At 48.9% G+C, this 22834-nt stretch overlaps 3 protein-coding genes and 1 long non-coding RNA gene across 7 annotated transcripts in view; 3 read left to right on the forward strand and 1 right to left on the reverse strand.

The window, feature by feature from the left end:
* The window catches only part of TSPEAR (thrombospondin type laminin G domain and EAR repeats), a 218745-nt gene that overhangs the window by 116357 nt on the left and 79554 nt on the right, over window positions 1-22834 (reverse strand). The gene's annotated exons all lie outside the window — the stretch shown is intronic.
* On the forward strand, window positions 7953-9388 carry LOC100398925 (uncharacterized). The gene has a single exon (XM_035282845.2). It carries the CDS (start codon window positions 7998-8000, stop codon window positions 9087-9089), a length of 1092 nt encoding a protein of 363 aa, XP_035138736.2. The 5' UTR covers window positions 7953-7997; the 3' UTR covers window positions 9090-9388.
* LOC118149864 (uncharacterized) lies at window positions 12398-17088 on the forward strand. The gene is made up of 3 exons (XR_004737586.3): window positions 12398-13540; window positions 15900-16190; window positions 16680-17088. It is a non-coding gene; the product is annotated as an uncharacterized LOC118149864 (long non-coding RNA).
* LOC100399285 (uncharacterized) lies at window positions 21515-22358 on the forward strand. Of its 2 annotated transcripts, none has more exons than XM_078358762.1 (2): window positions 21515-21664; window positions 21775-22358. In XM_078358762.1, the coding sequence occupies exons 1-2, from the start codon at window positions 21595-21597 to the stop codon at window positions 22356-22358; spliced, it is 654 nt and encodes a 217-aa protein (XP_078214888.1). In that variant the 5' UTR covers window positions 21515-21594. The 2 variants fall into 2 exon arrangements, with proteins under 2 accessions (XP_078214888.1, XP_078214887.1); XM_078358761.1 differs by having other exon boundaries at window positions 21515-21646; window positions 21757-22358.

The raw sequence follows: 22834 nt of genomic DNA on the forward strand, positions 1-22834 counted from the left end.
AAAGAAATAGAAAGGAACAATCCCAAAATGTCTATGAAATCACCAAAAGACTCTGAAGAGCCAACACAATCTTGAGTAGGAAGAACAAAGTTGGAGGCATCACACTCCCTGATTTCAAAATATTTTAAAGCAATTGTAATCCAAACGCCATAAGACTGGCATAAAAATAGATGTGTCAACCAATGGAATGGGATAGAAATCCCAGAAACAAACTCAAATATTGTCAATTGATGTCTGACAAAGGTGCCAAGAACGCACGATGGGGAAAGGATAGACTCTTCAATAACCGGTGTTAGGAAAACTCAATGTCCACGTGCAGAAGACTAAAATTGGACCCTCGTCTTACATCATATGCAAAAATCAACTCAAAATGCATTAAAGGCTTCAGTTCAGTATAAGTCCTGGAATATGAAACTGCTAGAAGAAAGCATAGTGGAAAACACCCATTACATTGGTCCAGGCAATTATTCCTTGAATAGGACCCCAAAAGCACACAAAGGCAAATGGGGCTCCATCAGATGAAGAAGCTGTACAGCCAGGGACACAGTCAACAGTGTAAAGAAACAACCCGTGAGGAATCGCCACACTGTCTTCCACAATGGTTGAACTAATTTACACTCCCACCAACAGTGTAAAAGTGTTCCTTTTTCTCCACATCCTCTCCAGCATCTGTTGTCTCCAGATTTTTTAATGATCGCCATTCTAACTGGCGTGAGATGGTATCTCAATGTGGTTTTGATTTGCATCTCTCTGATGACCAGTGACGATGAGCATTTTTTCATATGATTGTTGGCCTCATATATGCCATGTGTGTACCTACGCAACTGTCTTGCATGCTCTGCTCATGTACCCCAAAACCTAAAATCCAATAAAAAATTAAAAAAAAAAAAAAAAAGAAACAACCCATGGACTGGGAAAAAACATTTGCAAACCATATATTTGATAAGGGGTTACTATTCACAATAAGGAACCCAAACGACCCAGTAGCAAAAAAATAAACAACCCAATTTAAAAATGGACAAATCAGCCCGGAAACGAAGCAAGGCCCTGGCTCACAAAAATGAAACCAAATAAATAAATGAAAATGGGCAAAAAACGTAAACAGACATTTCTCAAAAGAAGCCATTTAAATGGACAGCAGTTAAACGCTCAACGTCCCTAGTCATCGGGAACGTGTACACTGAAGCCACAATGAGACTTCACCTCATGCTTGTCAGGATGGCTCTTATCAAAAAGATAAAAGCAAACGAGGGTTAGGGAGGACGTGGGAAAGAGGGAGCACACTCGCGGTGGGAATCCAAATTAGTGTAACCACCACGTGAAACAGCCAACTAAAAATGGAACTTCCCTATGATCCACAAATCCCTCTCTGGGTTTATATCCAAAAAACTGAAACCATTTTGTTGAGAAGTCTGCACGCGTGTTCGTTTCAGTCTTATTCACAATAGTCTGCGTTTGGGATCAATCTAAGTCCATCGACGACAAATGGATAAAGAAAATGTGCTTATATACACAATGGAATACTATTCGGCCATAAAGAGGGAAATCCTGTCATTTGTCACAACCTGAATGGACCTGGAGGACATTACACAACTGAAATAAACCAGGCACAGAAAGACAGAATCTACAACTGTCAAACTTAGAAACAGAGAGCAGGAAGGTGGTTACTAGGGTCGGAGGCTGCTGAGGGGAGGAACGGGGGAAGCGAGATGTCGGTCAAGGGAAACAGCGTTCCCATCAGGCTGGAGGAAAAAGCTCTCGTGGCCTCTTGCGCTGCCTGGTGACACATAAAAATCATGTGTTGCAGAGTTCAAAACTGGTAAAAGAATACATTTTTAATTTATGAGAAAAATGGTAAGTTGGTGAGACGATGGTTATGTTAAGTAGTTTGATTTAATCTTTCTACAATGCGTACATAGATTAAAGCATCACGTTATAGCCAGTAAATACACACAATTATTATTTGTCAATTTAAAAATTAGGAAATAAACAATAAATGAAATAAAAATAATGAGGCTCTAGAAGCACATAGAGGGGATGCCTTCACAATACTGTGGTAGGCAAAGACTTCGGGGACAGGAGGTGAAAATGCTACACGTAAGAGTAAATGAGCAAATCAGACTTTACTAAAACCGAGAGCATCTCTTCATCACACAACCCCATGATTCCACGACACGTCCATCAGCGTGATTCAAATGGAAATACAATACCGAGCGTCAGCAAATGTGCCCAGGAATGGAACCCTCCTACGTTTGCTGGGGTGGGAATGTGAAATGGAACAATCCCTCTGAAAAACAGTTTGGTGGTGTCGTAAACATGACCCGCATCCCTTCACATGCCCCACACACTCCACCTCCTGTGTGTTACCCAGGAGAAGTGAAATCATATCACAAAGACTTGCCCACAAACGCTTAAAGACACTTTTGCCACGCTAGCCATGTGTCTGTGGACAGCTGAGTGGATTAACAAATTCTGTTATTAATACATCCATACAGTGGAATACTCCTCAGCACAGAGGAATCAACCGCTGATGCAGGCAACCCCTGAGATAGAGGAGTATGAGTGTGAATATGCTGACGGAAAGAAGCCAGATCAAAAGCGTACATGTGGCTGACCCTTGAACCAGGCAGGGGTTAAGGCCACCGACCCCCTGCAGAGTCAAAAATTCACGTATAGTTTTGACTCCCCCAAAACTTAACTGCTAATAGCTTGCTGTGAACCTGATAACATAAAACAGTTGGTTGACACATTCTTTGTATTTTACATGTATTATATACCATATTTTTACAATAAAGCAAGATAAAAGAAAATGTTATTAAGAAAATCATAAGGAGAGAATGTATTCACTATTCATTAAGCGGCAGGAAGTCATCTTAAACATCTATTCTTGTCTTCATGTCGAGTAGGCTGAGGAGGAGGAAGAGGAGCCGTTGGTCTTGTTGCCTCCAGGGGGGCAGAGGCAGAAGAGGTGGAGGAGGTGAAGTAGGAGGCGGGAGAGGCAGGCTCCTTCCGCGTAACTGTACGGAAACACATGGTAGTTTCTGTCTGACTTTTTTGTTTCTCCATTTCTCTAAAAATGTTTCTGTTATCACCAATCCTTCCTCCACTGTTTGCTTTAGTTTCGGTGCCTGTATCATAGAAGAGTCCATGTCATAAAGGAAGTCAGAGCAGGCCGGGCGCGGTGGCTCACACCTGTGATCCCAGCACCTTGGGAGGCTGAGGAGGGCAGATCATGAGGTGTGGAGTTCGAGACCAGCCTGACCAACATGGTGAAATCCCGTCTCTACTAAAAATACAAAAATCAGCTGGATGTGGTGGTGGGTGCCTTTAATTCCAGCTACTCAGGAGGCTGAGGCAGGAGAACCGCTTGAACACGTGTGGTGTTACAGTGAGCCGAGGTCGTGCCACTGCACTCCAGCCTGAGCAAGAAAGCGAGACTCCATCTCAACAGAAAAAAGAAGCCAAAGCAGGCTTCAACAATCGGAACCCTTCTGCGAGATTGTCTAGTGCTCTTTTTTTTTTTCTGGAACTGTTTCTTCTGTCTTTCTCCTCAGCATTTGGCACTGGTTCAGAAGCACTCATCCCCACCAAGGCGCCTGGTGTGAATTTCTCCAAGAGTGATGTCTAGAAACCCTTCCCCCACCCACCTTGTTTTTGCTATATCTGCAATATCTTTCATGGTCTCCTTGAGTGGCTCTGTCTTCCTTTTTTTTTTTTTTCTTTGAGACAGAGTTTTGCTCTTGTTACCCAGGCTGGAGTGCAATGGTGCGATCTCGGCTCACCGCAACCTCCGCCTCCTGGGTTCAGGCAATTCTCCTGCCTCAGCCTCCTGAGTAGCTGGGATTACAGGCACGCGCCACCATGCCCAGCTAATTTTTTGTATTTTTAGTAGAGACGGGGTTTCACCATGTTGACCAGGATGCTCTCGATCTCTGGACCTCATGATCCACCCGCCTCGGCCTCCCAAAGTGCTAAGATGACAGGCGTGAGCCACCGCGCCCGGCCGAGTGGCTCTGTCTTAAACCCTGTCAGGCACAACATCTGAACATAATTTTTACCAGCAGGAATTTATTGGGTTTGATGGCTCTTACGGCTTTTCTATAACAATTAAGGCATCTTCAGTGGTGCCGTCCTTCCAGACTTTCACTGTGTTCTCCCGATCAGGCTTCTCGCCCACAGCATTGACAATCTCTTCCAGAGAGTGCCAGGTGTCATCAGTCTCAAAGGTCCCTAGGACCCCCTGCTCTAGAGGCTGAGTTAGAGACGTGTGTTTGGAGGACAGTAAACCACTCTGACACCTTTGGTGTTAAACTCATGGGGTTCCGGGTGGCCAGGGGCATTGTCCCATATTAAAATCACTTTAAAAGACATCCCTTATTGGCAAGATACTTTCTGACTTCACAGGCAATGCACCAAAGGAACTAATCTAGAAAAAGGGTTTTTGTGGTCCAGGCCTTCTTGATGTTCAGCCATAAGACTGGCAGCAGCTGATGTCTGTCTTTTCCCTTCAAGGCCGGGGGGTTGGCAGCTTTATACACAAGGAGAGCATGCTTGTGAACCTGATATACATCTGCACAGAACAGAAGAGTTCACCTATCCCTTCCTGCCCCACAGCCCAGTGCTCACTGCTCTTCCTTGCCATTAATAATCCTTTGTGCATTATTTTTCCAGAATAGGATGCTTCCATCTGCATTAAAATCCCTCTCAGACACATGTCTTTTCTCCCCAGTGTTTTTCTTCATGGCTTCTGGGAACTTGTCTTCTGTTTCTTTGTTGGCAGAAGCTGCTTCTCCTGTTATCTTGACACTTTTTAAGCCAAACCTCTTTCTAAAATTATCAAACCATCCTTTGCTGGCATTAAATTCCAGCTCTAGATCTTTCCCCTTCCTTATAATGACTTTGTGTTCTTCCGAATCATACGGGAGTCTATTGGCATGCCCTTCTTATGGCAGTCCTGTGCCCACATAGAAGCTGCATTTTCATTACAAGAGCAAATGTGCTGAACCAAAGGAACTAGAAACAAAAGAGTTCCACAGAACAGGTGAAGCTAACCAGTGGGGAGAGAAGGTGGAACAGCAACTAATACTTAGGGAGGAGGGGCTAAAAGACAGCACAAGGGATCATTTAGGATTCTGGAAATGCTCCATATCTTCCCCAAAATATTCTAAGGGGAAACATTTCCACTCAGAAGATTATATCCAGCTAAACTATCAATCAAATAGAAGAGCAGAATAATGGCATTTTTAATCCTGCTATGGCTCAAAAATATATATTCCTTGCACCCATTTTCAGAAAGTTACTGGAGAATGTGCTCCACCAAAACAAGGCCATAAATCTAGAAAGAAAAAGACAAGGCATTCAGAAAGTAACAGACCCATCATGAGAGAGAGATGAAGGAAAATCCAAAGACAAGAGTGAAGGGAGATCCCGGGAAACCTGTGTACCAGGCTGAGGGAGCAGCCAATAGAGACTGGCCCACAAATAAGAGAGCTCTAAGAGAAATTTTTCCCAAAAAATCAATGAAGCTAATAGATTGTTATGTTTGGGCCTCTTGAGTGGAGCATGGGGATGAATGAGTCAGAGTTTGGGGAGGAGCAATTGTTAACTCTAAGAGGAAAAAAACATAAACAAAAACAAAACATGTACAAATAAGAAAATTAAATCTGACTCCACTATTCAGACTTGGCTATGAACAATATTTACTTTATTATAATACACATTCTGAACTCTGATGTAACCAAACATTGATATTTTACTGCCTTTGCCTCCTGAGGATGGGAAGAGGGGAACTTTTCAGGGAGCTGGTGATAAACAAGAGAAAGTACTTTCCTCCACAATAGGGAATCAAATATCTGAAATTGAAAATACAAGAAATAACAGAGCATGTATGTTTTTTAATAATTGCGAGATAAACAGGGGAACTAAGAAGATCATGGACCTTGGGAGAGATGCACAGTCTGTTCAATTGACAGGGAGAGGGGCATGTTAAAGGTATTCAGTTTTATAAGAGAAGAAGACCACAAAGGTTTGGAAAATTTGCAGCCTGACTATGTGATAGAAAATAAAAACTCATTTTCTAGGGACAAATTCAGACTGGACGGAGAAATTTGCTTAAGTAGCAAGGAGCCTAATGTTAATCCCCAAGACCATGGGGAAAATGTCTCCAGGCCATGTCAGAGACGGTCATGGCAGCCCCTCTCATCACAGGCCCAGAGGCCTAGGAGGAAAAAGTGGTTTCGTGGGCCCAGGATCCCCATGCTATGTACAGCCTGGGAATTGGTGCCCTGTGTCCCAGCCACTTCAGCTGTGACTGAAAGGGGCCAACATATAGGTCAGACTGTGGCTTCAGAGGGTGCAAGCCCCATGCCTTGGCAGCTTCCATGTTATATTGAGCCTGAAGGTGCACAGAAGTCAAGAACTGAGGTTTGGGAACCTCTGCCTAGATTTGAAAAGATGTATGGAAATGCTTGGATGCCCAGGCAGAAGTTTGCTGCAGGAGCGGGGCCCTCATGGAGAACCTCTGCTAGGGCAGTGCATAAGGGAAATGCAGGGTTGGAGCCCTCACACAGAGTCCCTACTGGGGCACTTCCTAGTGGAGCTGTGTACTGAAACCTTGCACTGTGTGCCTTGAAAAACCACATACCCGCAATGCCAGCCTGTGAAAGCAGCTGGGAGGGAGGCTGTACCCTGCAAAGTCACAGGGGCGGAGCTGCAAAAGGCCATGGGAACCCACCTGTTGCATCAGCATAACCTGGATGTGACATCTGGAGTCAAAAGAGATCATTTTGGAGCTTTAAAACTTTACTGTCCTAGGGGATTTTGGACTCACATAGGCCCTGTAACCCCTTTTATTTTGGCCAATTTCTACCATTTGGAATGGCTGTATTTACCCAATACCTGTACCCCCACTGTATCTAGGAAGAAACTAGCTTGTTTTTGATTTTACAGGTTTGTAGGTGGAAGGGACTTGCCTTGACTCAGATAAGACTTTGGACTGTGGACTTTTGGGTTAATGCTAAAATGAGTTAAGACATTGGGAGAATGTTGGGAAGGCATGATTGGTTTTGAAATGAGATAACATGATATTGGAGGGGCCAGGAGCAGAATGATATGATTTGGCTGTGTCCCCACCTAAATCTCAACTTGAATTGCATCTCCCAGAATTCCCAGCTGTTGTGGAGGGGGGGGCCCAGGGAGAGGTAACTGAATCATGGGGACTGATCTTTCCCATGCCATCCTTGTGGCAGTGAATAAGTCTCATGAGATCTGATGGGTTTATCAGGGGTTTCTGCTTTTGCTTCTTCCTCATTTTCTCTTGCTGCCACCGTGTAAGAAGTGCCCCTCACGTCCCACCAAGATTCTGAGGCTCCCTCAGCCATGTGGAACTGTTAAGTCCAAGTAAAACCCTTTTTCTTCCTGGTCTTAAGTATGTCTTTACCAGCAGTGTGAAAATGGACTAATGCAGGGGCATCCAAGCAGAGTCTGCAGATGGAGCAGGAAGGGGTGGCAGAGCAGGGAGCTGGGAGCATTGCCAGTCAAGACACCCATTGTTCAGTGGAGCAGGACTCTGGGACAGGTAGAGAGCATCTGCTGGTACAAAACGCCCCACCCCTGGTACCAAACATCCCAATAGTAAAGATACACAGGAAAAGAGAAGAGGAAAGTGGGGCTGGGTTTTCCAGAGTCACCAACTCATGATCTGTTCAACTCCCAGCTCCACCAGCAGACATGCAGCATTGCTGTGTGTGTTTGCAGGTGTGACCAGCAAGTGGCTAGCATCACTCAACCACACACAGCAGTCCTGGGACCACAATATCACAACAAGTAAACTAATTAGGGTTGCTTAGACGCAAAGTCTCAGCCACAACAAGGAAAGGGAAGGCTTGTGAGACACCTGTGAGGAAAATACCAAGGGAGAGTATAAAACCTCAGCAGCCAGGGCACACAAACCCACACACCTCACACCAACACTCACACTGCCCAGCCCAGCACCCACCATGGCTGACACCTGCTGCACCAGGACGTATGTGATTGCTGCATCCACCACGTCTGTCTGCTCCAATGACCTGGGCTGTGTCAGCCGAGTCTCCTCCCCAATCACCTGCACCAGCTCCTCTAGGCAGGTGGACAACTGCCAGGAGAGCTGCTGTGAGCCCCCCTGCTCTACCCCCAGCTGCTGTGCCCCAGCCCCCCACCTGGCCCTGGTCTGTGCCCCAGTGAGCTGTGAGCTCAGCCCCTGCCAGTCAAGCTGCACCAGCTCCTGCATACCCTCATGCTGCCAGCAGTCTAGCTGCCAGCTGGCTTGCTGTACCTCCTCCCCGTGCCGGCAGGCCTGCTGTGTGCCCGTCTGCTGCAAGTCTATCTGCTGCAAGCCTGTCTGCTGTGTGCCCACCTGCTCTGAGTCGTCCTCTTCATGCTGCCAGCAGTCCAGCTGCCAGCTGGCTTGCTGTACCTCCTCCCCCTGCCAGCAGGCCTGCTGTGTGCCCGTCTGCTGCAAGCCTGTCTGCTGCAAGCCTGTGTGCTGTGTGCCCATCTGCTGCAAGCCTGTGTGCTGCAAGCCTGTCTGCTGTGTGCCCACCTGCTCTGACTCTTCCTCTTCATGCTGCCAGCAGTCCAGCTGCCAGCTGGCTTGCTGCACCTCCTCCCCCTGCCAGCAGGCCTGCTGTGTGCCCGTCTGTTGCAAGCCTGTCTGCTGCAAGCCTGTCTGCTGCAGTGTGCCCATCTGCTCTGACTCTTCCTCTTCATGCTGCCAGCAGTCCAGCTGCCAGCTGGCTTGCTGCACCTCCTCCCCCTGCCAGCAGGCCTGCTGTGTGCCCGTCTGTTGCAAGCCTGTCTGCTGCAAGCCTGTCTGCTGCAGTGTGCCCATCTGCTCTGAGTCTTCTTCTTCATGCTGCCAGCAGTCCAGCTGCCAGCCGGCTTGCTGCAGCACCTCCTGCTGCAGACCTTCCTCCTCTGTGTCCCTCCTCTGCCGCCCTGTGTGCAGGCCTGCCTGCTGTGCCCCCGCCTCCTGCCAGCCCACCTGCTGCTGCCGTCCGGCCTCCTGTGTGTCCCTCCTCTGCCGCCCCGCATGCTCCTGCCCAGCCTGCTGAGGCCTCTGCTCAGCCCAGGAGTCCAGCTGCTGCCGGGCACTTCCCCCAGGGCCAGCCAGGCTCAGGTCTTGATCTGGCTTAGGTGGCTGCCCCCACCTGGGGACAGGGTCCCCATGTCTCCACTGTGCTGAGGTTACCACCCTCCTTGCTCCCATCCTCACTGCTCCCCAGCTCCTGCCTCCTAGCACTTGCCCACCTGCCTGCTGGGCCCCGTCCTCCCAGCTTCTCTGCCCCGGGTCATTTGGCCTCAAGTTGAGCCTGTCAGCACCTCCTCCTGCTCCCAATAAATTCTCCTTGGTCACCTGATTCTCTTTTCTTGTGTGCTCCTGGTGGGGGGACACATGGTTTGAGCTGACATCAGTCTCCTCCAGCCATGACTGTTTCTAGGAATGAGTGACTCAACCTAGAAGTCAGAGGGGAGTGGCCTAACTCCTCCAGGGGGTCACCAGGTGGGACTCATGGCCATGCCCAGGAAGGCTCAGTCCCTGCTCAGTCCCAGTGCCCAAGACTTCCTGAGCCTGGTCATTTGCTGCCGTGCCCTGGTCGTGGGGCTCTCCAGACCCCAGGACCGTTGCACCCACTGTCCCACCTGGATGAGCCCACCCTGCAGTTGTGGAAAATCTCTGGCACATGTACGTAAGCAGCACTGTCTGTTACCATGAAACAACTGAAATATCCATCCACGAGGGCATGGAGGTGAATGGAGTCAGCTGCACCAGGGGGCCCTGGACTAACGCTGTGTGCTCACCGGAGTCAGGCACACACAGAAGCACAGGTGTGCAGGATGCAGAAGAAAGCCCAGCCTGCTCAGGATGCCAAACGAGGCTCTCCCGAGCTCCCTGTGCTGCGCTGGGGGGGATGGAGGGTGGGTGGGAACAGGAAGACCCCAGTGGCAGAGGAAGCCGGGACCGCGTGGGAGCACATGCAGACCAGAGGGCGAGAGAAACACATGGACACACAGGTCCAGATATAGCCAGACGTGCTTTCAAACAGGATTGAGCAAATCTGAGACGAGACTCCTAGAAATGCAACTGCAGGCAGGGGATGCTGGCGAGGTGTGACCGTCACCACGTTGCCCACAAGAGGTCCTCAGTCTTTACTTCTCAACAGCTGTACAGTCACAACATGGGGGCCACACTATTCTCTCTTGGCCAATTTGATAAAGAAAAATGTCTTACAGTTTCCTTCAGCAAGGTGCACGGCATTCCAAAGTGTGGACCCGCTGCACTTGATGTACACAGCAGCAGCAGGTGGATGGCATCGAATGTCTCTCCAGCTGCTCATTACTACAAACAGTGCCTCTGTGGGTGTTCCTACCATATACCTTTCCACACTCCGGTACGTGTTTGCCTAAATTCCCAGAAGTGGCACTTGTAAGCTGGAGTATTTGCAGATTATGAATTCATAGAGATGTTTAGAAATACCCTCAAAAATGTTGTCCGAACTGTGCCTGCTAAGAGCAACCACAGAGGAAATGGTGCAGCGGGGAACTGTAAGGGCCTCTTCCTCCACGGAATGTCAGAAACTGGCAAAACAAACTGATATGGTTGGACTTTGTGTCCCCACCCAAATCTCATCTTGAGCAGGTGTTGAGGAAGAGAGGTGGTGGGAAGTGATGGAGATGGTTTCCCCCATGCTGTTCTCATGATAGTGAGTGAGTTCTCACCAGATCTGATGGTTTTATAAAACAGTTCTCCCTGCTTTCCCTTGCTTCTCTCTCTACCACCATGTGAAGAAGGTCCTTGCTTCCTCATTGCCTTTCACCATGATTGAAAGTTTCCTAAGTCCTCCTCAGCCATGCGGAACTGTGAGTCAATCAAAGCTCTTGGATAGTATCTTATAGCAGTGTGAAAAAGAAGGAATACACAAAACAAACACTACCTGGTAAAATCAACTTTAACTGAACTCTGGAAAATAGTCGAAGGTTTGCAGCAAGCAAGGGAACACATAATCAACTAAAAGCAACAGAATCCAACAGGAAAACCTGATGGATTTTAACTTCCCCTTGCCCCATCCCCCATCCCCAGTGGGGTGACAGTCAGGAAGACAGCAGCCAGAGTTCCTGGTGTGGGGTGCTGCTGCCAGGGAAGCAGAGGGGACCTTGTTTGCAAGGCAGTGCAGCTGTTCATTTCAACCCATCTGGCAGCTCCCTGAAGGGTTAAAACACAGGGCTTGCCTTATGTCACCAACTCAGACTCTCTCAAGGCAGAGGAGCAGCTACATGGAGGGTGTGTGTCTGAACGTTTGAAGATAAATGAACAAGTCACTAACACCTAGGTCAAAAATTATCAGTTGGGAAAACACTGGACATGCCCAAAAAGTCTGGGAGGAAAAGCTGGGAGCTGACATGCTTTGAGGAATAAGGGTGTTGGGAGATAGTCCAGAAGGCCCCAGTGCATGTCCATGATGGGGCAGAGGCTCAGAAAACCTAAGAAGCTCTCAGTGCTCAGCTCTGACTGAACTTCAGGCTCTGAGCAAGCAGGAAGTGAAGGAGCAACAGGAAGTGAAGGTGCAACAGGAAGTGAAGGTGCAACAGGAAGTGAAGGTGCAACAGGAAGTGAAGGTGCAAACAGGAAGTGAAGGTGCAACAGGAAGTGAAGGAGCAAGCAGGAAGTGAAGGTGCAACAGGAAGTGAAGGAGCAAGCAGGATGTGAAGGTGCAACAGGAAGTGAAGGAGCAACAGGAAGTGAAGGTGCAACAGGAAGTGAAGGTGCAACAGGAAGTGAAGGAGCAACAGGAAGTGAAGGAGCAAGCAGGAAGTGAAGGTGCAAACAGGAAGTGAAGGTGCAACAGGAAGTGAAGGAGCAAGCAGGAAGTGAAGGTGCAACAGGAAGTGAAGGTGCAAACAGGAAGTGAAGGTGCAACAGGAAGTGAAGGAGCAACAGGAAGTGAAGGAGCAAGCAGGAAGTGAAGGTGCAAACAGGAAGTGAAGGTGCAACAGGAAGTGAAGGAGCAAGCAGGAAGTGAAGGTGCAACAGGAAGTGAAGGTGCAAACAGGAAGTGAAGGTGCAACAGGAAGTGAAGGTGCAACAGGAAGTGAAGGAGCAAGCAGGAAGTGAAGGTGCAAACAGGAAGTGAAGGTGCAACAGGAAGTGAAGGAGCAAGCAGGAAGTGAAGGTGCAACAGGAAGTGAAGGAGCAAGCAGGAAGTGAAGGTACAACAGGAAGTGAAGGAGCAACAGGAAGTGAAGCTGCAACAGGAAGTGAAGGTGCAATAGGAAGTGAAGGTACAACAGGAAGTGAAGGAGCAAGCAGGAAGTGAATGTACAACCGGAAGTGAAGGAGCAACAGGAAGTGAAGGTGCAACAGGAAGTGAAGGAGCAAGCAGGAAGTGAAGGGGAAGGCAGAGTCACAAACTCCCCAGCTGAGTGCTGAGGGTGTGGACCAACATACAGAGCCCAGCTACAAGCTCGGCAGAAAGATATTTCTTCATTCCAAGGGTTTAAGGAACTCTCTGTCAAATTACTATCTGAACCCTAAGCTAATAGAACATGAGCACACATGGTAAGGAAACTATTTTTTTAAAGTGACATAAACAAACAAAAACAACCACAATCTACAGCAATCAGCAACAGCAGATTGTGCAGAGGGAGGAGAACCTCACACCCGGAAATCTCCCATTGTAATAGTCACTGTCCAGTTTTCACCAGAGGCATGTGCCATGCAAAACAGCAAGAAATAGGAGCTACAAATGAGGGGAAAGCAATTAATAGAAAATCTTCCTGAGGAAGCCCAGAATTGGACTTACTAGACAAAGCCTTTCAATCAACTCCCTTAAACAATTTCAAAAAACTAAATAAAATCACAGACAAAGAAGTAAAGTAAACCAGGAGAATGATGCGTCACCAAATAGAGAATATCGATAAAGAGAAGGAATTTTAAAAATAAATTAAATAGAAGTTCTGGAATTGGAAAGTACAATCACCGAAATAAATAACTCATGATATGGTTGCGACAGCAGATTTTAGCAGCTATAAGTAGTGAATGCAAAGATAGATCCACTAAAGTATTCTAGTCTGAGGAGTAGGTGAGAGAATGAAGAAAAATGAACAAATCTGAAGAGACCTGTGGGACACCATCGAGCATACCAACATACTTAGCAGAATTTCCCAATGAAGGGGAGACAGAGGGAGCAGAAAAATATAGTTAAAGAAATAATGGCCCAAACTTCCAAAACTGAGGAAACACATCAGTCTAACTCAAAGAGATTCACACAAAAACATAGTATAATATAATCAAACTCTCAAAAGTCAAAACAAAGAATCTAGAAAGCAGCTGGACAGAAGACTAACAGCAGATTTCTCATCAGAAACCATGGAGGCCAGAAGGCATTGGGATGACATATGTAACATGCTATGTGGGGGGCCAGGGGCAGGGAGCTCCCAGCAAGAAAAAGGACATCTGCATCTGGCAAGATTATCCTTCAAAAGTGAAGAAGTAACACATTTTAAGGTAAATAAAACCTGAGAGTGTTCAGCATTACCTGCAAGAAATGCTAATTCAGGCTGAAATAAAAGGGCACTAGATAGTAACCTGAAGCAATAGGAAGGAAGAAAGATCAACAGCAAAGGTAGCTATGTTGGTGGTTTGTGTGTTTATAGGAGTTTTTCCATTACATCTTGGTATCTACTTTGTTGAGTACAAACAATACATTTGTTGGTAGAGACACAACTGTCTATATTTGTCGACACCAAATCCACACAAAAGGAAGAAAATACAAACGTACCATATTAAATAACTTGAATCTAAAATTAAAAACTTTCCTACAGAGCCACCTACAGACCCAAATACCTTCACTGCATAATGTTCCCAAACATCTGGGAGAGAAATAATACCAGTCTTAAATTTCTCAGCTTGTCTTATTAGGCTTTCATAATTTTCCAGACTTTAGGAAGTGGGGACCTAAAGTATTGGCTTCTAGTGAGAGCAACTGAGGAATGCTATGTGCTGCCCAGGAGGCCACATGGGTGCAACCTGGGGACATGATGGCCCTACTGGGGAGGGGCCAGCCACAGGCCAGGAGAATGGCCAGGAAGCACCATTCCTTTCGGGGTGGATATGACTTTTGGGGAGGCATGATTCGACCACTATACTCATCTTCCTCCTCCTGAATTGTGTATTCTTTTATTACTCTGGTGGAGATTATAACATGAATCCAGGGCTTTTTAAAGTCTAACATAAATTCAATCTTAAATTATTTCCCAGACATCACAGTGTACCAAGACCACTTTAACTCCTTGTGGCCCCCTCCTGAATTTTGTGATTTTTGCCATGTACTTTATTTCTATAAATATTTTATGACTTCAAGATATCTTATACAGTAAATATTCATTTCGATTTTCCCATGTGTGTCCTCCTGTAAATGAAATGTTACACTTCATTTCCTTATCGACTTCTTGCTTCCATCTGTGACCATCTTCATTCTGCCTAATTATCTTTTCATTTTCTTTAGTGCAGATACTGCTGGTGACACATTCTCTCAGTGTTCAGAGAACATCATTTTCTGTTGTCTTTTTTTGAGGATCTTCTTCCCAGGTGTAGAATTCTAGTTTGATGCTTCTTTTCTTTCAGACAGTAAATATGTCATTCCATCGTCCTCTGATTCCATCATTTCCACGGAGAAGTCATCTGTACATGTTATTGTTGCTTCTCTAAAGGTAAAATTTATCCCCCCGTCCACCCACTCTGGCTGTTTTAAAATTTTTCTCTGTCTTTGAATTTCCGCCCCAACATGCCCAGGTGTGGTTTCCTTTGTATTCACCTTGCTAAAGATTCTTAAATGCTTTTGCATCTATGGGTTAATGTCTTTCAAATCACTTCAAAGTTCTTGTCTATTATACCTTCACATATTTTACGAGCCTATTTTACTCATCTTCTGTGCTTTCAACCATTTATATTCATAATTATTTACAACATAAGGATATGCTATCACTCCACTTTATTTCCCTCTTTTCTTGCCTGACTCTGTACTCAAGCTTGGCAGTTCTTCAGCTCCCTTCACTAACGTTCTCTTTGGTTTTGTCTAATGTTGTTTAGATAATCTACTTAGTTCTCAATTTCAGCTAGTGCGGTCATTTCCAGGATTTCTGTTTGATTCCATTTTAAAAATCCAGTTTGACACTGAAATTCTCCATTTGTCCTCTGTTTTCTTGAGCAAGCTAATTGGCATTACTCTGAATTCCAGTTTGACAATTCTAATATCTAAAAGCCCCAAGTATCTGTTTCTCTTGTTGGTATTTTCCTCTTGGTCCTTTGGTCTTGTCCTCTAGTACCCCTAGTCATTTTTGACTGAATGTCGGACTTTATGACAATTTGTCGGATTATTTGAGCCTCTGTTGCTGCTGCTGTCTGCAGAGGAGATCGCTTTTGCTTCCGGGGGGCAGTTAGGCTGCGGACACACCACATGAGCTCAATACGAGCCGATTTAAAGATGGGCTGCGTTCTTTCTGGTTGTTCCTTCCCCCTAGGGAGTAGCCCTTCACTTATATTCAGCGTTTCCAACTGAAAGCCTGCGGGTTTTTTTTTAAACCAGAATCCCTCCACCTTGTCAGGTCCTGAACTCTGTGTTTTTTTTCTTCTAATTTCATGAGACTACAAAAAGCTGTGCTCAGCTTCAACCTCAGTCTCATGGCTACAGTCTGTGAATCAGTAAATGCCTCAATAAGAAAATCCACAAGAAATCTTGGGCTCACTTCCACGTACTTTCCCTCTACTAGAGATTCACTCACTCAAGTTTCATCTGTCTTGGTGCCTCCCGGCGCCTTCAAATAGAGATTTTGTTTGTTAAACCAGTTTTCCTAATTTTTCTCAGCTAAATGGCCAGTGTGATGCAAGCTTCCCACACACAGAAGCAGAACTTGAGAGAGTTTTACACAGCCTAAGAAAACGGCGGCACAATGGAATCATTTTCAGAGCTCCAAATTACTCTTCCCCCAAAATGTTTACTATTTCAGCCCATTTTTATGGAGGATCTTCCCTATTCCAGGCACTATTTTAGCCCCTCTGGGATTGAGTAGTGAAGAAAACAAACACGTCCTGCCTACGTGAAGCTTGAGTTTGGAGGATGGGAACTGAGAACAGCGAAGACAATGAGTAAGAAAAGGTAGGACCCTTGGCACAGAAACACTGATGATGGCCAGGCACGGCGGCTCAATCTGCAGTCCCAGCCATTTGGGAGACTGAGGCAGGAGGATCCCTTGAGCCCAGGAGTTCAAGACCAGCTGGGTGACCTAGCAAGACTCAGGTCTCTACAAACTTTTTTTTACAAAAAGAAATATTGATAATGAGACTTGAACTATTTTTAAAGCACACTCCAACACTATGGTCTTTAAGAGCAGAACCAAATCCATAGCCCAAAATGAACCAGTTCAAATCTCTTCTTTTCTATCTGAAACCCAGTCCTATCCCCAGCGTTCCCACACACAAGTCTGAGTGGGCCTCCGGGCAGGCCGTAGGGAGGGACGTGGCCTCTCCTTCCTTGCTCCTCCTCTCCCTGTTTTGAGCTCTAACTCCTCCAGTGACAGGGACAGGGAAGGAATGTGCAGGGCCACCACTGTGGGGCTCACTGGCCACTGCTGCCCCTTCTCTCCAGGTGCTCCAGTGCTCCCATCTTCTACCCGCTGCTCCTGCCTCTTCTGTGAGGACCGGCTTTAGGGAGGAGATGCCCCCATCATCGTGAGTGGGACAGCTCTCGCTTGGGATGCCACACTTTGCTTAAGGCTGAAGGATCACCCCAGCCTCCACAGCCCCCTTCTTACAACTGGGGCTGAACTGGCGGGGTGGTGGCAGCTGGTCATAGGTGGTCCACTTCTGTCTTATTTTAGAAAACCCTGTGGGGACGGATCTGACCCAGAAGATTAGCACTATTTTTAGAATGAGAAGTAGTTTCCAGCATTGCCAGATTCAGACCAACAAAGACGTTCTACTCAACATCCTGTGATATGTCTTATTTTATAATGAAATATGCATATGTGTATTTGAATTTTTAAATAAAAATGTGAAATCACAATCAATACTACAGCTAGTGGGTAGCAATGTTTCTGAAAAGTGATCAGGGCCATTTCATCAGGTAAGAAGCTTGGGACTTCACTCTGCCCTGTGGTGACTAAAATTCACCATCAAAGATCATGGTGCAGTGACAGTTGCCTGTAGCCGACCTGGGGGTGTGTGATGAGGCTGCTGGGCAGGGTTGCTGAGAAAAAGATGCTTGCAGTGCTTGGCACACGGAGGAGAGGGCTCCAGTAGTGATGAGGGCGGGTGGCCACCTACTGCCTAGCACACCCACTCCACAGGCTCAGAACCCGAAACAACCGCCCAGGATGCTGACATTGCGCCTGAGCAGGGAGCGGGCTGAGACCATGATCCTTGTCCCAGAACAGAGTCCTGCTACCTCCCAGGCAAAGGATAAGGCGGGCATGGGACATAGAGCAGGAGGCACAGAGGCCATGGGGAACAGAAATGGGCCACAGTCCTGTGTCCTGCAGCGGGGAAAGGACCACGCTAGACGAGGAGTTTGCACCACAGGAAATCCTTCCTGAGGGCTGGCTTCCTGCAGAGGGAGCCCATGTCCCGGGGATGCTGGGGCCAGTGGCTGGATGATGATGCCCCAGCACATCCCACCCACATCCCACCCACCCAACATGCCCAGCCCACCTCGCCTCCAGAACCCAGCTGGGACCAGGCCCACCCCCACTCCTGCTCCCGAGGTTCCACATGGGACAGGCAACAGCCCAGTGTGACAAAAGATTTATAAGGTGGGCAATGTCACCAGCAGATACACATCCCTAATCATGACAGACACTGCCTCTCAGCACAAGGAAGGGGAGGCCGGGGGCCCCAGGACAACAAGACCAGGAGGGATATAAAAGCCTGAGAGCCCCAAGCACCTCACACACTCACTCACTCATCCACCCACCCACTCGCTTGCTCACACACTCACGCACCCACCCACTCTCACACTTTCACTCACACACACACTCATTGACCCACTCACCCATACTCGCCCACACACACCCACACACACTGAAACCCACATTTACTCACACCCACACTAACACTCACACTCACCCACACTCATTTACACACCCTCCCTACACTAACACTCATCCACTCCCTCACCCACTCACACCCTGAGTCACCCACTCCCTCACTCACCCACACCCACACACCCACCCACTCCCGCATTCACACACACACCCACATTCCCTCACACTCACACACACCCACACTCATTCACTGACCCATTCACCTGCTAACTCACATTCGCTGACACCCACACTCACACTCACTCTCACACACCCTTACTCACACCCACTCACATTCACTGACACCCACACTTACCCACACACTGACACACATCCACACTCATTCACACTAACACACACTCACCCACACAGTCACACACATCCACGCACACCCTCACCCTCACACCCTCACACTGATACCCACACACTCACTGACACTGTCACCCACACACACTCACACATCCACTCTGACTCACCCTCACAGTCACTCACACTCACCAACACACCCTAACACTCATACCCTCTCACCCAGTCACGGACACCCACACACCCATACTGTCACTCACACTCACCCTCACTCACACACCCTCACCCTTTCTCACACATTGACCCTCACCTCACTCATCCTCACACTCACCCTCTCACCCTCACTCATTCACACACACTCTCACCCTCACTCATCCTCACACACCCAGTCTCATACCCTCACACTCACCTCACACCCACTCACCCTCACTCACTGGCAGTCACACTCACACCCTCTAACCCTCACCCTCACAGTCACCCTCACACTCACCCTCATCCTCTCATAACTCTCACCCTCTAACCCTCACACCCTCACACTCAGCCTCACCCTGACACACTCACCTTCACCCTCACTCATCCTCACACACTCACACCTTCACACCCTCGCCCACACACCCTCAGTCACATTCACACACCAACCTCACCCTCACTCACATTCACACTCATTCACATTCACCCTCTAACCCTCACATTCACCCTCACCCTCACCCTGACACACTCACCTTCACCCTCACTCATCCTCACTCTCACACTCACCCTCACCCTCACTCTTCACCCTCACATGCCCTCACACACCCTCACTCACACCCTCACCCTCACTCTTCCTCACACCCTCTTGCCCTCACTCATCCTCACTCGACACACCCTCACCCTCACTCTCCTCACTCTTACCCTCACTCACACCCTCACACTCACCCTGTCACACTCACCCACACACTCACACCCTCACCCTCACTCTCTCACCCTTACCCTCACTCTTACCCTCACTCACACTCAACTATACACACACTGACTCATACCCACAAACACACCAACACTCACATTTACCCTCACACACTCACCATCATTCACACACTCACACTCACCTTCACTCATCCTCACTCTCACCCTAACACTCACACTCACCCTCATTCACACACCCTCACCCTCTCTTACCCTGTCACATCCTCACTCTTACCCTCAGTCACCCACACCCTCACACACCCTCGCTCATTCACCCTCACACTCACACCCACCCTCAGTCACTCTCACCCACTCACACTCGTACCCTCAGAATCACACTCACACTCACCTACACTCACACCCTCACCCTCTACCTTATCACAATCACCCTCTTACCCTCACTCACACCCTCACACTTACCTACAATCACTCACACTCATACCTTCACTCACACTCATTCATTCACATTCACTCATCTACACTCACACCCTCACACTCACCCTCACTCACACACCCTCTCACACTCACCCATACTCTCACCAACTCATTCACACTCACTGACACTGACACCTCACTCACCAACACACTCACTTTCACTGTCACCCTCACCCTCAGTCACATTCATACACACACCCACACTCACCAATACACTCTTACCCACACACACATTCTCATTCTCACCCTTTCATTCACACCCACAATCACACACCCTCACCCTCACACACCCTCACACCCTCATTCACACACTAACACACCCTCACACTCACCCAGTCACTCACACCAACACACTAACCCTCAGTCACTCACACCAACACTCACACTAACCCTCAGTCACTCACCTACTCTCACCCTCACCCTCAAAGTCACTCTCACACTCATCCATACTCACATACTGTCACACTGTCACCCATGCATACTGTCTTACCCACACACACTCACTGTTACACTCACCCACACACTCTCACCCTCTCACCTCTCACTGAACCCACACATGCTTTCTTACTCACCCACAGATACACACTCATACTTCACACTCACACTTGCACACATACCCACACATTCACACTTATCCACACACTAACCCACACACACCCTCTCACCCTCACTCACATCCTCATAATCACACACCCTCACACACTCTGTTACCCACACACTCATACACACACTCATACATACACATTCACTCACCCAGTCTCTCTCACACCCTCAAACTCACACACTGACACCCACACCTACACACACTGTCACACTCACCCTCAATCACACACCCTCAGTCATGGTCACTCTCACCCACATTCTCACACCCTTTCACACCTACACAGTCACACCAACACACACCCCACACCCACACTCATACCCTCACACTCACCCTCACACCCTCACACTCAGTCACACATTCACCCTCACACTCAGTCACACTCTGACACCCACACTCACACTCTTACACACTCAGTCACACACTCATACCCTCACACTGTCACACACTCTCACACTGACCCACAAACCCAGTCACTCACCCTCACACTCATTCACTCACTCACATGCACTCTCATTGACACACTCCCTCATTCACACCCTCACCCACTCTCAGACCCACTCACACTCTCACCCACTCGCACTCTCAGTCACCCAATCACTGACACACCCACACACACACTCACCTACATCAATCTCACCCACACCCCCTCACTCAACTCACAGCACCAACACTTCCACACTCATTCACTCACACACCCATACACACTGACTCACCCAGACACACACACCTACAATCCCTCATCCACATACATTCACTAACCCACACACACCCACACCCTCTCACACTCAGACACACTCCACTCAGTCACCCACACTCACTGACACACACACACACACCCCCACATAATCTCACCCACACCCCCTCACTCAACTCACTCACGGCACCAACACTTCCACACTCATTCACTCACACACCCATACACACTGACTCACCCACACACTCACCTACAATCCCTCACCCGCATACATTCACTAACCCACACACACCCACACACCCTGACACTCAGACACACTCACCCACACACTCACCCACACTCACACATTGACACACTGATACACTCGCCCACACCCACATAACCACACCCACACACTCCCTCACTGACACACTAATCCACACACACCCTCTCACACTGTCTCACTCCCTCTCTCTCACTATTCAGTCACATCTCCCCCAGTTCACCTGCTCCCCACACCAGCATGGCCACATCCACCATGTCCATCTGCTCTACTGCTTGCTCTGACCTGAGGAGAAGCTTCAACAGGTGGGGCGGGAGCACACGGGGCGGCAGACCAGGGACACGCAGGAGGCTGGGCGGCAGCAGCTGGACTGGGAGGAGGAGGAGGGGGCACAGCAGGAGGGGATGGGCATGCAGCCAGAGAGCTGCTGTCAGCCCCCCTGCTGCACCCACAGCTTCTGTGCCCTGGCCCCCTGCCTAACCCTGGTCTGCACCTCAGTGAGCTGTGTGCCCAGCCCCTGCTGCCAGGTGGCCTGTGAGCCCAGCCCCTACACACCCTCATACTGCCAGCAGTCTAGCTGCCAGCCAGCTTGCTGCACCTCCTCCCCCTGCCAGCAGGCCTGCTGGGTGCCCACCTGCTGCAAGCCTGTGTGCTGTGTGCCTGTCTGCTGTGGGGATTCCTCTTCATGCTGCCAACAGTCTAGCTGTCAACCAGCTTGCTGCACCTCCTTCCCCTGCCAGCAGTCCTGCTGTGTGCCCACTAGCTCTGAGGATTCCTCTTCATGCTGCCAGCAGTCTAACTGCCAGCCAGCTCACTGCACTTCCTCCTGCTGCAGACCCTCCTCCTCTGTGTCCCTGCTCTGCCACCCCGTGTGCAGGCCTGCCTGCTGCATGCCCATCCCCTCCTGCTGTGCCCCCTCCTCCTCCTCCCAGTCCAGCTGCTGCCGCCCAGCCTCCTGCGTGTCCCTGGTCTGCCGCCCCGTGTGCTCCCGCCCCACCTGTTGAAGCTTCTCCTCAGGTCAGAAGTCCAGCTGCTGATGGCCACGTCCCACAGGGCCAGCCGGTCTCAGACCCCATCTCCCTGCCAGTCCTTAGAAGCCCCTGACCTCCCAACCCACCCAGCCCCAGCACAGCTCAACCACAGAGAAGGAGCAGCCCTACTCACCTCCGCCCAGCCCAGGGTTGGGTGTGAGGTGCTCACTGGCTCCTCCCCGACCTTGCCCAGCGTGGAGGAGCCCGGCTGCTCCTCACCAGGCTTCCCGGCTGCAGGCCACGACCCTCCGCTGTGGGGGATGGGCCTCCTGACAGGGGTCTCACACCCAGGAGTGTCCCCCTGTACCTCTGAGCACCAATAAAGCCGCTGTGGCCCCACGCTGACTCTGTGCTGACTCTGGTGCACCCAGGGCAGGAGGGGACAGAGCAGGGCCTGGCCTGGCTATGGGGGGCTGGGCGCCGTGGATCTCTTTACATCCCTTGCTGGG

This window comes from Callithrix jacchus, chromosome 21 (assembly GCF_049354715.1).
Source record: "Callithrix jacchus isolate 240 chromosome 21, calJac240_pri, whole genome shotgun sequence".
In the NCBI taxonomy this organism is placed as follows: domain Eukaryota; kingdom Metazoa; phylum Chordata; class Mammalia; order Primates; family Cebidae; genus Callithrix; species Callithrix jacchus.